This window comes from Lissotriton vulgaris, chromosome 9, assembly GCF_964263255.1.
Source record: "Lissotriton vulgaris chromosome 9, aLisVul1.2, whole genome shotgun sequence".
NCBI classification, from domain to species: domain Eukaryota; kingdom Metazoa; phylum Chordata; class Amphibia; order Caudata; family Salamandridae; genus Lissotriton; species Lissotriton vulgaris.
In genome coordinates this window covers 65,192,643-65,209,778 of record NC_141697.1, presented here as the reverse complement: position 1 = coordinate 65,209,778, position 17,136 = coordinate 65,192,643, and the positions used below count along the sequence as shown (strand labels likewise).

At 43.7% G+C, this 17,136-nt stretch overlaps 1 protein-coding gene across 5 annotated transcripts in view; it reads right to left on the bottom strand.

Annotated features, from left to right (window-relative positions):
- The window catches only part of RYR3 (ryanodine receptor 3), a 1,864,151-nt gene that overhangs the window by 135,768 nt on the left and 1,711,247 nt on the right, over positions 1–17,136 (bottom strand). For all 5 annotated transcript variants that reach the window (XM_086937034.1, XM_086937032.1, XM_086937031.1 and 2 more), the window contains one exon: positions 12,003–12,063. In XM_086937034.1, coding sequence (XP_086793160.1) covers positions 12,003–12,063 — 61 coding nt within the window. The remainder of the gene's footprint in view (positions 1–12,002; positions 12,064–17,136) is intronic.

Genomic DNA, 17,136 nt, shown 5'->3' with positions numbered 1-17,136 from the left:
ATCTGGGTGCTGCCAAAGTCTGTTTTAATCTAATGTGATTTCTGCCTAGTGCTCTGAATGTGAAAGTGGAGATATTCAACAAAGCTTGGGTAAATGGTGGAAGTAACTATTACTCTCTTAATGCCTTGTCATCTAATTAGTGATGCACATAAATGGATGAAGGAGAAAAACAATAGTTACTTACCTGTAATCTGTGGTTCTCCAGTATTGGTGTCTTTCATAGATTCACATGAAGAGTCCCATCAGGCTATACTAGCTAGTAAATCTGGCTCACCCTTCGACCCATGCCCCCCGATGTTTCTACGAGCTATAGTGGACACGGTGAACCCTATTATTAATGGCATCATTAATTCCTCACTTTCCTCTGATGAGATTCCCAGGGAACGGAAACTCGCTGCTGTAAAGCCCCTACAGAAAAAACCTCTAGCAGACCCGACAACGCTTTCGAATCTCCGTCTCATTTCATTACTTCCAGTACTATTTAAACTGACGGAAGCATTGGTAAATAAGCAAATCACCAAGTTTCTGGAGGATATTGATATCCTGCACACTAATCAGTCAGGGTTCAGGGTCCAGCACTCAACGGAATCTGCCCTCCTGTTCACTGTGGAGACCTTGCGGGCCGCCATAGACCAGGGGAAGAAAGCCGTCCTGATTTTACTCGATCTATCGGCGGCTTTCGATACGGTCTCGCACTCTATATTAATAGACAGCCTGGTAACATCGGGGATAGCAGGAGTGTTGCTGGAGTGGCTGAAAAATGTTCTCAATCAAAGGCGGCAAGTCACCGTTCTAGGAGAGTTTTGCTCTGAAGAGAAAGCCTTGAAGACAGGGGTGCCGCAGGGCTCTAGTTTGAGCCCTGTACTTTTCAACCTGTATATGGTCCCCCTGATCAAACTAATCTCATCCTTCCAGATTAGCACAATTTCGTATGCTGATGATACTCAGCTAATCCTAGTGCTGGATAGCAAGGTACCTGGAGCAGAAGAAAATCTTAAAAACTGCCTTGCAGCCACCTTCGATTGGATGAGGAACAATCACCTCAAGTGTAACTCGGGCAAAACCGAAATCCTGCCATTTGGACAGAAAAACTTGTTTTCACCTAAACAATGGTGGCCGGAGGATGCAGAAGTACCTCCTAACACCATTGTTACTGCCCGTAATCTGGGCATTAAGTTCGATGACTCCCTGTCATTTAAACAACAGGCGGTGACTGTGGCTGGCACCTGTTTTAATATCATCAGAGATCTCTGGAAATTCTTTGACCTTCTTCCATTGGCAGCCAGGCAAACGATGGCGGTTGCACTTATATCATCTAGGTTGGATTACTGTAACAGCCTGTATGCGGGAGCGAATAAATCGGTTCTACACAGGCTGCAGATGGTCCAACATGCAGCTGCCCGTCTAGTCCTTGGCTGGCGAAGGAAGTTTTCCGCCTCGGCTGCGCTTAACGCCCTTCATTGGTTGCCAATACACAAGCGCATCCTGTTTAAAATATTGGTCATCACATTCAGGGCCTTCCATCTGCAAGGACCCAAATACCTCTCGAATGGTTTCAGACGGTATCTGCCATCACGGAATCTTAGGTCCTCAAATATGAATCTATTGGCGATCCCTAAATTCAAGCTTGTCACTAAGGGAGGGAAATCCCTTGCAGTGATTGGATCTAGGGCGTGGAACAAGCTCCCACTTCATCTCCGGCAAATCCCCGCAGGGAGCCAGTTTAGGAAATCTCTGAAAACGGGGATTTACAATCTTACGGACACCGCCTGTAAAGCTTTAGTATAAGTGTGCAGGCCTTCTGATTTTTCTAGCAGTCTGCCGGCCAAGTCCATCTGGCTACGGTCCACAGCGCCAAGATGCTCCTTGGAGTGATAGCCGCGCTATAGAAATGTGCCCTTACATTACATTACATTACATTACATGCCTGAATCATTCCCCGTCATCGGAGTGGGAGGCCAACGGTACATAAAAAAGCAATAATGATGCACATAATAACCCAAAACTCTTGGTAGCATGAAACCAGGAAGTAAAATAGCCCAAAGCTACAAAGAAAAAGTTCCACATCTATGACTATTCTAGTCATTATACATAGTCCAATCAGGCGGCAGCACCCACCAGAATGTTCTCCCCAGAGGCTCAGGCTCTCAGATTTTCTCGCACAAGAGTGTAACCAAGAGATAAGAGCGTAAACCAGCCTCCGAGGGGAGGTGGGCGGGTTGCATGTGAATCTATGAACGACACCAATACTGGAGAACCACAGATTACAGGTAAGTAACTATTGTTCTTCTCCAGTATTGGGGTGTCTTTCATAGATTCACATGCCAGAATCAGAGTAGATAGCAGTACCAAATAATGCTTGAAAGACGCTATTTGCAACATAAACATGTGTTTAGAAAACATATGCAATAACATAATAAGAATGCTACCATTATGCATAAAAACATGCAAGCTTGCAAACATAGGTCAATGCTATTATATATTAGGTATGATAGAAAGCGTCTGAGATACAGTACAGAGGAGGAGGAGGGAAGAACAGAGGCTCACCTTATTTGAAAAGATTGCGGAGAACCGCTTGTCCCACTGATGTATCAGCATTGCTAGCAGCATCCAAACAGTAGTGCTTGGTAAAATTATGTCTGCTGGACCAAGTTGCTGCTCTGCAGATTTGTTGAAGAGGAACACCAGCAAAAAGAGCAGTAGAGGACGAAAGATAGCCCTCGTAGAGTGTGCTCTTGGAGTTGCCTGTACATGTCTTCCAGCTTGTTGATGGCAGAAGTCAATCGCAGCAGAAATCTAGCGAGCTCTAGTTTGTTTACACACTGCCTGTCCTTGTCGAATTTTTCTGTAGGCAACAAACAATTGATCTTTTTTGCGAATGGTAGAGGTCCTTTGCAAATAAAACTTGAGACATCTCCTGATGTCAAGGGTATGCAACGCCCTTTCTGCAGGGGATTGCGTATTAGGAAAAAATGTCTTTAAGACGACTGGTTCGTTGAGGTGAAAGTCCGAAGGCACCTTCGGCATAAAACTGGGGTTTGTACGCAACACCACAGAATTGGAAGAGAACTGTAGAAAAGGTGAATTTATGGTGAAAGCTTGAATGTTACTGACTCTTCTGGTTAAAGTCAAGGCCAGTAGTAGAGACACCTTCCAGGATGGAAATTTGAAAGGGGCGCCGCATGAGCTGCGCTAGTACCACATTGAGATGCCAGGATGGGGGCGTGCTGCGGACAGGAGGAAACATTCAGAATAGCCCTTTAAAGAATTGTTGTATTATCCTTGTAGAGTAGAGACAATTGGAACCATCTTGCCGGAATCTTGAGATGGCCGCCAAAAACACCTTCGAGGTTGAGTGAGAAAGGCCTGATCTCGCTAAATGTAAGAAGAACAGTAATATCGGCTCAGGTGTTGTGTGAATCGGGTGAATATTGGCAGATTGACACCATATGCAGAATCTTTTCTATTTAAGCCTGTATGTCTTTATCGTGGCAGGCGCTCGAGCATTGTCCAGAACTTCTTTGCAATCTGCAGGGATATTTAGATGAGCAAAATCAAGGTGCTCAGGCGCCAGGTTGCTAATTTCAGAGATGCAGGGTCCGGATGACAAATTTTCCCGTTCTGAATGAACAGGAGGTTCGGTATTGGTCGAAACTGAATGGGATCGCATTCTGATAGGAGAAGTTTGGTGAACCAGAACTGGCGAGGCCACCTGGGAGCAATGAGAAGAAAGCGACAAGGTTCTTTCTTCATTTTTCGGAGAACTCTGGGAACCAACGGGATCGGAGGAAAAGCGTAAGCATATATTTGCGACCAATTCATCGAAAATGCGTTCCCCTGAGATTCCTTGTGGGGAAGCTAGCTTGCAAAGAATAGGCATTTGCTGTTCTGTTTGGTCGCAAAGAGGTCTAGATCGGGATGACCCCACTCCTGAAAAACTCGATCCACTGTTGGCTGATGTAGTTTCCATTCGTGAGGGGATACAGTGGACCTGCTGAGGGAATCCGCCAGAACATTGGAAATTCCCGGTACGTGAACTTCTAAAACATTGATCCTGTGCCGTATTGCCCAGACCCAGATTGCCTTGTGCCTCCTTGTTTGTTTAAGTAATGCATACTTGTAGTATTGTCTGTTCGAATCAGTACTGTGGCTCCTAGAATGACTATTCGAAATGATCTTAGGGCCAAGAAGATTGCTCGTAGTTCCAGCAGGTTGATATGCCACTTCCCTTCTTGATGGCTCCATTTTCCGCTGACCGCCAGCCCTTGAAGATGTGCTCCCCAACCCTCGAGGGACGCATCTGTGGTGACTGTAAACTTTGGCGCTCCTTGGAGGAATGCACATCCCAGCTCTACATTCTTTTTCTGAGTCCGCCAGAAGAAGGCTTTTCGCATCCGAGGAGTGACCTGAACGAGATTGTCGAACGACCCTGAAACTTGTAACCATTGGTGATTGGTGGCTGAGTTCTTCTTGTAGGGGCCTCATCCTGAGAAGAGTTCTTCTTGTAGGGGCCTCATCCTGAGGCTGCAGTTGGGTATTAAGGGGATGTAAGAAGAGATTATTTCTAAAAAGGATTTGAACTGCCAGACTGAAACTGACTTTTTTGATCTTACCTTGTGAGCTAGATTGCAAATTTTGTATTGCCTTTCGTTTGAGACAAAGGCCTGGATCCGTTGTGTGTCCAATATTGCCCCTAAAAACGTTTGTACATGGGTGTCTGTGTCCGAAAAAGAATTCGCCTGGATAAGGCAGTTGTCTAAATAAGGAAATATTTGAATCCCTTCCAGACGGAGGTGCGCCGCTACTGGTGCTAGAACCTTCGTAAACACCCAGGGTGCCGACCGTAGTCCGGAGGGAAGGACTTTGAACTGGAAGTCCCTGCCCACCACTCTGAACCGCAAGTACTGTGTCTGGGAAGGATCGGAACATGGAAGTACGCATCTTGAAGATCGAGGGTGGCCATGTGATCCCCTGCCCACAGAAGTTGAAGAATTTCTTGAAGCATCAACATCCGAAACGACAATTTCCTTAGGTATTTGTTGAGGGAGCGAAGATCGAGAATGGGACACCATTTTCCAGATTTTTAAATTATTAGGAAAAATCTTGAATAAAATCCTGTCCCTCTCTGTAACTGAGGGACTCTCTCGATCGCTCCTTTTTCTAGCATTAAATTTATCTGGGAAAAGAGCTTTCTGAGATGAGCTGGAGGTGGGTCTTTTGGGGAGAAATTTGGAGGAAACTTTTCGAATTCTAGAGCCTGGCATCTGGCCACGATGCCCATGTCCCACTAGTCCGATGTTATTGAGGACCAGTTTGAGTAAAATTGGGAGGTTCTTCCTCCAACCTTTACATGGGACTGTGGTAGAAGCGGTGGCAGGTAGCGGTTCTCAGTGTTTTTTATTTGAATCTCTTCCGCGGTAGAAAGGCTTCCTTTTATTTCGTGAATAGGCAGCGTTATGTTGTCCACATGACTGCTGTCTTTGTGACTGGTATCGTTGATTTCCTTGATATGATTGATAAGATTTCTGTTGGTTGTAGGTCCCTCGATTGGAGAACGATCCACGCCCTTTCGCACCTCGAAAGGGAGGCTTATGAAATTGTAAAGTGCCGAGAGATCTGGCCATCTCGGTGTCCTTCTTGATGGTTTGAAGGGCTTCTTCTACATGTGGGCTGAACAATGCCTCTTCATCAAATGGCATGTCAATTATCTTCACCTGAACCTCCTGGCGAAAAGATGTTGCCTTCAACCAGCCTTGCCTACGCAGAACGGCAGCACCCGCTAGCTGTCGGAAACCTGTGGATGCAACATCCACAGACAAATCTATAATCTCCGCAGAGATACGGTCCCCTTCCTGTAAGATCTTCAGAGCTTCAGCCTTTGAAGGTAACATGTTGACATATGGTGAGATGTCCGACCACATTTGCTGGTCGTACCGACCCAAGATGGCTAGTGAATTGGCTGCACGGACTGTTGTTGCTGCCATGGTGGAGACTCTTTTCCCAATTCAGTCTAACCGTCTGCCGTCCCTGTCAGGTGGGGCTGTGATTGGAGAAGAAGGATTTCTAGCCCGTCTTTGAGCAGCTTGTACAATTACGGAGTCAGCCTTCGGGTGACCTACGAGGCATGCAGGTGAATTGCCTGGTGCTTTATATTTTTTGTCCAGCCGGGGCAAAACTGGGGGGGATAGACGCAGGAGTTGTCCTTACCTTCAATCCCTCCTTCCAGATAAAATCTATAATTGGAATTGATCATATCTGCCTCCTTGGCTGATCCTTAACATCGTACAGGAAGCATTCATCCTGCTTTGTTTCCATGGGAAGAAGGAATCTTTGAGTTGCTCTTTCCATGAGGAGGTGGAAGCCTCCGATATCCGCCGGAGGAGAATCAGTGGGAACTGGAGTTGAAGGAGATAGAGTTTGGATTTGGTACTCGTCCCACTCCGACATAAGAGATCTTTCATCCACTTCACCTTCCTCTCTATCATCATCCGATAAATTAGCATCAGTGTGATGGTACTGGGGAAGGCGGTCAAGGAGACCTGAATGCTGAGGTGGAAGCTTGAGGCAAAGGTGTCGGTGGAACAGACTCTGCCAATTCAGAAGGAGGGAACCGGCGGTAATAATCGTCTAGCATATGTTGGAGATTATTCAGTAAGGCTAGAGGCATCTGAGCTGAAGGTATACCATCTGGAGGCGGGGCCACAGGCTCAGGGGAAGGCTTTTCATCCTGATCATCCTCTTGATATTTTATGAACAATTCTGAAGGGCTTCTAGCTGTTCGGAATCTGTCATCCACCTCAGAGTCCTCATCACTTTCTTCTGAATCCAGTAATTGTTCAGGAACCTGAAGAGGTACCTTATTTGGAGAAATATGCAATGGAGACAGTGGCTCCAACATAGAACACATCTCTGCAACAAAGAAGGTGTTGTCATAGACGGTGTAGATGTCATAGCCGTAGAGGCTGACCAGACTTGCAGATCCGTACAAGCGATGGAGCCAAAGGTAAAACCGTCGACGAGGAAGTTTTCGTCGACGACGATGATGATGTCTTCGTCGACGAGGTAGTCTTCGTCGACGATACGGCCGTCGACGACGATGTAGTTCTCGATGACGAGCCCGCCGTCGACGAGGAAGCCGTCAACGAAGCAACCCTCAAAGATGAAGTGGTCGTGGATGAGGCCGTCGTCGACGAGATTCTTCTAATCTTCGTCGCCGACGGGACGCCGACAAAAGGCACTGTCTCTCTCGTCGACGAGATGGGTGTCAGAGACATGGAGACCAGTGTCGACGGGGATGAGGCCGAAGACATAATCATTTGAGGCCTCAGTGATGAGAAGGTCACTGTCGATGTACGTCGCGTTGATGTTAATCTTCATCGACGGAGTCATCGAAGATGGGGTCTTTTTCTGAGAGGAAATCTTCTCAAAAGTCCGCTTTGAAGGTACAGATTTTGTAGACTTTCTTGGGGGTGTGGAAGGCAGCGGCTTCCCTTTAGTAGGTGGAGTAGCTTTTTTTGAGGTGGAAGGCCCTTCAGAACCCTTAGAGGGTTGTTGGTTCCTCAACACCTTAGCCTCTGCAGAAGAAAGAACCTCTTCGTAAGCCCTCTTCCTAGAGGACACAGATGACGCAGAGGCAATACATCCCACCTCAGAAACTGGATTATCTTGATCTTTAATCTTCTGTAGCCACAGAAGTAGACGCCTCTCTCTGTCTCTGAGGGTTTTCTGAGGGAAGGTCCTGCATATCTTGCAGTATCTCACCTGGTGATCCGGGTACAGCAGTAGATGCATTTCTAGTGGAGGTCTTCAGAGAAAATCCAGAGCTTACCACAAGACTCACAAGGTCTGAATAGAGATTTCTTTGAAGAAGACATCCTAAGTGCAGAAAAATTCCTGAAGAATTGAGAAATACTGAGCAGAGCTCAGGGAGACTCCCTTCACACGACGTGCGGTAGAAAATCTGAGAGCCTTACACCAACATTCTGGTGGGTGCTGTCGCCTGATTGGCTGCAGTTTGGACTATGTATAATGACTATGATAGTCAAAGATGTGGAACTTTTTCTTTGTAGCTTTGAGCTATTTTACTTCCTGGTTTCATGCTACCAAGAGTTTTGGGTTATTATGTGCATAGGTATTGCTTTTTTATGTACCGTGGGACTCCGCCTCCGACGACGGGGAATGATTCAGGCAAGTGAATCTATGAAAGACACCCCAATACTGGAGAATCCCACTGTTTAGAGAACAGGCTTGTCATAATCAGCAAGGAAAGACCTCCCTATAGGGCTTGACTTTAGTCTGGCACTGTGAAGAGACACGAGAGGTGTAGGATAAGAAGGCCCTCAGGCTGTCGGTGAAATACCACTGCTCTTACCATATCATTTTATCACTGACTCAGTGAGGTGGGGGGAAAGGTTTCATTGGGGGTCACGAGTCTGGCTCCAAGCGCCTGCTGAGCGTGACCCGCTCTGGGGACAGTGGCAGGTAGAGAGTTTGACTGGGGTGGTACACCTGTCAAACAATAACGCAGGTGTCCTAAGGCGAGCTTAGAGAGGACAGAACCCTCCTGTGGAGCTGAAAGGCAAAAACTTGCTTGATCTCAATTTTCATTATGAAAAAGACCATGAAAGCTGGACCTCATGATCCTTCTGACTTTTTGTGTTTTAAGCAGGAGGTGTCAGAGAAGTTGCCACGGGGATAACTGGCTTGTGGCAGCAAGGGTTCCTAGCTATGTCGCTTTTTGATCCTTCGATGTCAGCTTTTCCCATCACTGTGCAGAGAATTGAGCAGAAAGACCAAAGAGGCAAAGAAAATTGGACAAACAAGCATTTGCAATGCAATAGGTCTCGCATTAGGAAAGTTTGAGCTATTGGTATTGTAAATTACACATCTTTTATTTATGTGTTTGTTTTGAAAATAGCCAAATTAATACATTTGTCCTTTACAATGCCAATAGTTATAACTTTTGAAAATGTGACACCTATGGCATTTGTATTACAATATGTGTTGCATTTACGTGACTTAGATGTAATGATATTACAAATAACAATGGCTTTTAATTTTTTTAAATAATTAATACTTCAATAAAAGTTATTGTAATTTATAATGGCAACAGCTTAAACTTTTGTAAATAACTTTTGTGAAGATTATGTTCAGTGTATTTTATTGTGACAAAAATCCAAGAACAGAAGTGAAATATTAACATCTTTTTGTGAAATTTGTAATAAAAACATTGAGAGAACATATTTGAACCAGTTGTTGTTGAATGGTTGCACAAACTGATGCTGTGGTGGCGCAGAGTGATGTTGTGTTGGCGACGAGTGATGCTGTGGTGTCCAGTGGTGGTGTGGTAGCACATAGTGATGTTGTGGTTCCCCTTAGTGATGCTGTGATGGTGTTGAGTGATACTGTGGTGATGTGATAGATAGAGTGAGTGCGATAGATAGAGTGAGGGCGATAGATAGATAGATAGATAGATAGATAGATAGATAGATAGATAGATAGATAGATAGATAGATAGATAGATAGAGGGGGCGATAGATAGCTAGAGGGAGGGCGATAGATAGAGTGAGGGCGATAGATAGATAGATAGATTGATAGAGATATATAGATAGATAGAGTGAGGGGTGATAGATAGATAGATTGATAGAGTGAGGGGCGATAGATAGAGTGTAATTATGTGGTGTGTAATTATGTAGCACTAAGTAGCATTTGGAGTGTATGTTGCGATGAGCACAATGTATTTATGTAGCATATAATTATGTGGCACTGAGTGGTATAATGAGGAGTGTATGTTGTATTCATTAGAGTGTAATTGTGTGGTGTGTAATTATGTGGCATTGAGTGGTATTGTGTGGAGTGTGTTGCATTCAGTAGAGTGTAATTATGTGATGTGTAATTATGTGGCACTGAGTGGTATTTGGAGTGTATGTTGCATCAAGGCAATCCTATACCTATAAAATCACGGGAGTGGGCTCAGGGCTGGGGAGCTCAGTTCCACAATCTCTTACTACAAACACAGGTAAGCAATGTCAGTCAGTAAGGCCCCCAAAGGCGTGTGCCAATAGGATTTCCATACACCCATGTACCTTAAAAGTAATTTTAAAAAATCACACAAGGATAGGGTGCAACAGCTTAAATGTACAAGATGAAACCCGGAAGAAAAATGTGTAACGGAAGTGTAAAGGAAGAGCCATGGAAACTGCGAAAGAGATTCAACGGTTGTGTTTGAGGGATGCTCTCTCTGAAGGATGGCTCAGTGAGGCAAACATCGATGTAGTGCTATGAAGATAGTTCGAATCCCCCTAGAGTGACAGTATCATACGTTATTTACAGCACTTAAAAAACTGTAGTTGTTACCCAGAATGCCTAATTGATCCTTGCTGATATTTATACGTCCTGGTACTTACCAACTCGGGTACTTCCGAGCCTCCTACATAAAGAGCTTTTTCCTAACAGAATTTCACGCACAACTGTATGTTGTGTCCTATCATTTTAAGAACATTCAAGCATTTAATTGCCCGTTTTAATTGATACACAAAGACTTGATTCAGTTAAGAACAACAAACGAGAGGAAGCCAGCACTCAACACACAGGAGAGACCCCATTTGGAGATAGCATACGATACACAGCCTTGAAAAAATCAAGGTGGCAAAACAAAAACACACGAGGCTGCTTCAATTTTCATGACTCACAATCAGGATTTAGGACAGGGTATAGTACTGAGACAGCACTCTTAGAAGTTTCAGAGACCGTGCGGGAGAGTGTGGACAGGGGTGAGGTAGCCATGCTTGTGCTCCTTGACCTGTCCGCAGCTTTCGACACGGTCTCCCATGCCATCCTCCTAAACAGACTCCGTGAGATGGGGATCTGTGACACTCCTTTAGCCTGGATCACCTCTTTCTTAAAAGACCTTACACAACAAGTATGGTGCCGACCATTCTGGTCTAAAGACAAGAAACCGCTAGGCTGCGGGGTGCCCCAAGGTTCTGCTCTCAGTCCCCTTTTTTTCAACGTGTATGTCGCACCCCTGGCAAAGGTGATTGAGACATCTAGGGTTAGAGTGATCTCATACGCTGATGATACTCAGCTTATTTTTTCCATCAGAGATCACTCACCCCTGGGTTTTAAAAATTTTAGAACCTGTCTATCCAATATTGTAGCTTGGATGACTTCGAACACACTAAAATTAAATACGGACAAAACGGAGGTGCTGTTTTTTAACCAAGCAATCCCCATGCCACCCACCACCTGGTAAAGAAACAACACACTTGCCAGTGCTGAGAAGCTAATTTTTCAGAACAAACTGAATAGAAAAAGCATACATGAAAAATAGCATGGACACTTGCTTTATAAATTGCAACTATAAAGCAAGTGTCCATGCTATTTTTCATGTATGCTTTTTCTATTCAGTTTGTTTTGAAAAATTAGCTTCTCAGCACTGGCAAGTGTGTTGTTTCTTTAGTTCATTTTGGCTCAGCCTTGCTGAGTGTAGGAGTCAAGACCCTTTTTGTTGTCTAACCCACCACATGGTGGCCTGCGGAACTCAAATCGGTAAAAACGGCATGCAATCTTGGAGTCCAATTCGACAACGAATTATCTTTTAAAACCCAGATCCAGAAAGTCACTTCGTCATGTTTTGGTAAACTACGCATGCTAAAAAAAAACTCCCCCTTTCTTCCCACTGAGTCACTAAAGACAGTGACGCACGCCTTAATCACTTCGCACCTAGACTATGCGAACAGCCTGTATTTAGAATTGCCTGCCTACTTACTACACAGGCTACTACACAGGCTACAGATCGTGCAGAAGCCTAATCCTGCGGAATAGGAAAGGGACGAGCCCTAAAAAGGGCAAAGAGGACAGATAGATGTCTACATGTGATTCAGTGTGTGATTTCTGGTTTGTGTCATGTTCTCACTTGCTCATAGTAGTAATGCCCAGTGACAATTCAGACAACAAGTTGAATATGCAAACTTAGGTTGTCCAAGGCAAAAAATACTTACATTATCAGTGAATACGACCCCCAGTTTCCATATGTGATACTTCATGTCGATGGAGCTTAACCTGGGAACACAGACAAGCACAGTACTATTAGCGTTGCAAAAGTATGGTTGTGCCCTCAAAAAGTGCTTAGAAGTGGCCACACAGTTAACATATCATAATTTGTGCTGTTACCTGTGTTGATAACATGGATCTGTGACTTCTCGTTACCTGTTATTTTATGCCTACCTTTCCTATGGATAGATGTGATCATTTTGCATAGTCTAGTGTTACATATTATAAGGGGCATAGCACTTTTTCATGTGAACTAATATTTTTGGACTATGCTTATTATTTATGTTAATATCTGTGATATTACACTTTCAGTTAATACCTGTAATAACATTAACGTTACTCTCAAATAATAAAAAAAAATATTTACTAGTGTTCCACCATCGCTATTGCAAATCTACTTTCCTCTAAACAAAACTTACATGGACCTCTCCTCAGCAGCCAAACAGGTACCCAAAGATACCAAAGCAGAGTTTTTGTCACGACCAGTTTTCTTCAAGCCAGTGGCAGAGGCCATACTGTCAGCACGACTGGATCTGACCTCTAGAATTTCCTCCCACATGCTGTGAGACTAACTTCAGATCCAAAGTACTTCAATATGTCTCCATACATATTGCTGTTCAGGCCAAATGTTGGCTGTTGGCGATCCCTGGTCAAATGCTGCACTTTTCAGTTACCATTTGTCATGTATTCATATTTTCTGGTTCCTTTATATTCTTCCCCTTCTATTTTGACCTGCCTCGCTCAGTCCCAACCCCACTTGTGTTAGGTTTAAAGAAGTCAGAACATTTTCTTAAGCATCAAAAGGTGAAAGTCTGTATCTTTAACCACTCCATTGATCTAAGACGCAAGGTTGAGATCTGCGTCAAGAATAGCTGCCAGTTTTTGTACCATCTGAGCCATGGTTATTGGAGGCTCTAGATTTACATAACATTGAAATGGATAACAGGATAGATGCAGATGACGTCCTACCCAGGTTAAGGATTTTGCTCTGTTTTGGCAGAGAAAGCTTTCTTTCACCCTTTGATTGATGCTGTCCGTAATTGTGATGCAGCTTTCCTTTTTATTTAGTTTAGGTAATTGTGTATCAATTACCGTGTTATGTTTGATTATATGGGATAAAGTTCACCCTGCTGTACATTATAAAGATCTTGCAAGTCACAAGGGATTTCCATGACCATATTTTAAAGGAACAGGACTGAAAGCATAGTTCCTGTATAAGGTCATGGAACTCTAAAGTAACTTGCAATAGCCTTTTAATGTACAGCAGAGGGCATTTTAGTCATAATAATACATGGTGACTTCATCAACCTTCCCTCAAATCACTTAATTCCTTGGTATCTAGCTTTTTCTTCATATTCACTGCAGACAAGAATAATAAAAGCAGACTGTGTAGCTAAAAGAACAGTAAAGCAGTTAGTAATTTTTGTAACAAGGTATTACCATCAGTTTAATGTAAGATTCGCAAAAATGCGATACCTCAGAGTGTCTGAAAACATGGAGAGATTCTAGCTTTCCTGTCATGACCTGTAGCATCAAAACACTCCAATATGTTGTCATATCTTCTTTATGCTGATCGCTTTTTCTTTATAGAAAAAGTTATCAGAAGGAAAACCCAGTTTCCGTTCCCTTGTTTAAACTGAAGCTGTAAATATGCTCTTTAACCTGTCTTTGACCCTGGCTCTGAAAGCAGGCATTGAGAAGTCACAACTATAATAACTTGTTACATTTGATCAATTGTGTCGTTTCTTTAGTACAGGTGACAAGAGACTCACAAATCATCTGAAATAAGAAACATAGAAACATACTGTTATACAGGGATTGCAGTCACCCGTGTATATTGTAATATAACTTCCTGGTATTGGTGATTATAATATAGCACATACATTTTTCCATTTGTTACATGTGATTACAAAAGTTTGCTTCCTATTTTTATGTATGACAATGATATAGCACTTTCTAGTGTTTTGAGGATAGCCAAGCTAACACGTCCATGTAGCGTGTCCTTCTAATGTTTTCCTTGAAGTTGTTTCCTGTGTTGAGAATATTGCACTGCTCTCATTACTCTTGATGGAAGTACTTCAAGTCCTAACGTTGCAAGATAGCATCATATATTGCTGCTTGCATGTATGAGATTGAATTTCCTGTCCGTAACAATACTGGCCCTGTTTCCCTACATTGCTGTGCTTTTAATACTGAACTCCCTCATCTTCCCGGTAATATGTGTTCCTTGTGGTTATAATAATGCACTTGCTGTTATTCCCACTGTTGAGACTAATTATTTTGCTCCCTATAACAATCAGGCTTCTACCAGTTCTCTGTGAAGATCAGTCGGCACTGCCTCTTTTCCCTTGTTGTCTTCTCTCTGATGGTAATACTTTCTTGTTGTTCCCAGTGGTGTTGATCCCAGCCATGATAATCCTACCCTTCATTTTGCTCTCTCTCATTATTCTGCCCTTTCTCTTGTTCTCTCTGATGATTCTGCCCTTCTTTTGCTCTCTATCATGAGCCTGCCCTTTTTCTTGTTGTCTCTGATGATACTGCCCCAATTTTGTTCCTTGTGATGTTGAAACTAAATTCCCTCTTGTTTCCTCTGATGCCACTGCACTGCATCTTGTCCCCTGTGATAATATCACTCCCCCTGTGTTTTCCTTGTGATGATGTACTTACTGCCTTTTTGTGATGATGATACCACGGTTTATCTTGTTGCTTGTGATGATTCTTCTACCAGTCTTCTTCCTCCCTGTATGCTGAGACTGCACTTCCTGAGGTTTCCTGTGATACTATGCTTACTTTTGTTGCCTCTGGACAAACTGCACAGAGTATTCTCTCTGGTGATGATGCGGCCCAGAATCATGGCCCCTGTGAGGATGTTACAGTGTTTCTATGTGTTGTCTGTGATGTTGATATTGCCCTTCTTTCTGTTCCCTATGGTGATACTGCCCTTTTCCTTGCGTGTTCTGATGGTCATAATGGTCTTTGATTATTTCTGATGATGATCACACTGCTTTTCATACCGTTTGTTCCCTGTGCCAGGGTCCTCGTCCGGCAGCCAGTGTGCCTTGCCCTTATCCCTGCTGCCAATGACATACCAACACAGCTATTAACCATCACACTCCTACAAGTGTGACAATTCATACTATTTCAGGCCCCAAAAGCTATAACAATGGCTTGGGCGGTAGGTTTTAGTCATTGTAGGAAAGTGCCCCTTTTTTACATAGTCATCCCCACTTTTTACTTGTAACAACAAGAGAGAAAGGGAAACCAAAACGCTCCTATTCCCTTCGGGCGAAATCCAATAGAACAACAAAGGAGCGTCACAACAATAATGACTACAATAAGAGTAAGCAAGTAGCCTAGCTCACAGTCTAAGTTGACTGAGAAGGAAACCTTTTTAGGTTGGTTTGAAAGCCCTCACTCACCGACCTGGTCGGTGACATGCTTCATCATCGGGCCCCAACAGGAGTGGCTGAATGCCACCCTAGTGTGCTGCAATGCCAGGTTACTGCGGAGCTGGGTTTTTTGGGCATGTGAAGTGAAAAGTAGAGTGAAGGGTTACCAATGTTAAAATGAAAATGAAAAAACACTAAATTGAGATTCCCTCGCGTTGGAATGGAACCGAGTTTATTCTGTGAGTTAAAAACAATCACATACAACAGACAAAACAAAAACAAATGGGAGGGAGAGAGAGAACACAAGTTCAATTAGATATTGAGATGTCTGTTGTTATTTGGTACAGGACAACTTGCTCGAGTGCTGCTCATATTGTGAAATTGTAGCCATATCCTGAACACGAGTGAGGTCAGAAGTGAACTCGTGCTCATACGGGATTAACAATACCCTTGTTGAGACGTAGGAACAAGGGTCCCTACACAAGTCTCATAACGTGACTATGCTAAAAAAATACAGGCAAAAGGGTGATCGTATGCCCATAGTAATAAGGGATATCACGTGATTCTTTAATGCAAACGGGCAGCTGGGCTACTTAGTGTGGTTGGGCTAAATAGATATTCACCATAGAGCAGAATTAAGAATAAGAAACGTTCTTACAGGGGGCGCCTAAATTTAAAGAACCATGGATCTCGGGAGGGGGGTTGTAGCAAAATGGCACACCCTGTGGAAAAAAGGAAGTAACAGGTATAAACAAAGGAGCCTACAAGTATGAAGAAGTACTTATCTTCGTTCCGTAGTACTCACGCCCTGTTAGCTAGGCACCCGCTTGGCACCTGAATCGCCCTCTTATGCCGGACCCCGAAGAACGAAGCGCTCATGGTGGGTGGGGTAGATAAAGGCAAACAAGGGTCCAAAATGCGCCAACGCCTGGGTACTCACACAAATGGCCTACATGATAATATTCCTTGGGGTTCTGTGTTACAGAACTAACCCCCAAGCTGGGGGACAGTTGAATACTTGCATCTCTTGAAATAATTACGTGCAATTTTACACGATGTGCTCTCATGTCTGCTATGGTAGATGTATACATATATGCCTGTACTTTTTGGCATAGTCACGCTATGAGACTTGTGTAGGGACCCTTGTCCCTACATCTTCACAAGGGTATTGTTAATCCGGTATGAGCACAAGTTCACTTCTGACCTCACTCGTGTTCAGGATATGGCTACAATTTCACAATATGAGCACTCGAGCAAGCTGTCCTGTACCAAATAACAATGGACTTCTCAATATCTAATTGAACTTGTTATGTTATGTTATGTTATGTTATACTTGATTTTATATAGCGCACGGCTACTCAAAGAGTGTCCCGGCGCTTTGGTTTGCACACCTATCTCATAACATAACAAGTAAAAGACAGAAAAAAAGAGGATCCAGAAAAAAACTTGTGTTCTCTCTCTACCTCCCATTTGTTTTTGTTTTGTCTGTGATTTTTTTTAACTCACAGAATAAACTCGGTTCCACTCCAACATGAGGGAATCTCAATTTGGTGTTTTTTCATATTCATTTTAACCCCTTCGACGCTTGGGACGGAACGGTTCCGTCACAAGCGCCGGTTGGGCTGTGCTTATGACGGAACAGTTCCGTCACGGCCAGGCCCGTTTCTTAGAACCTTCAGCACAGTGCGAAAAA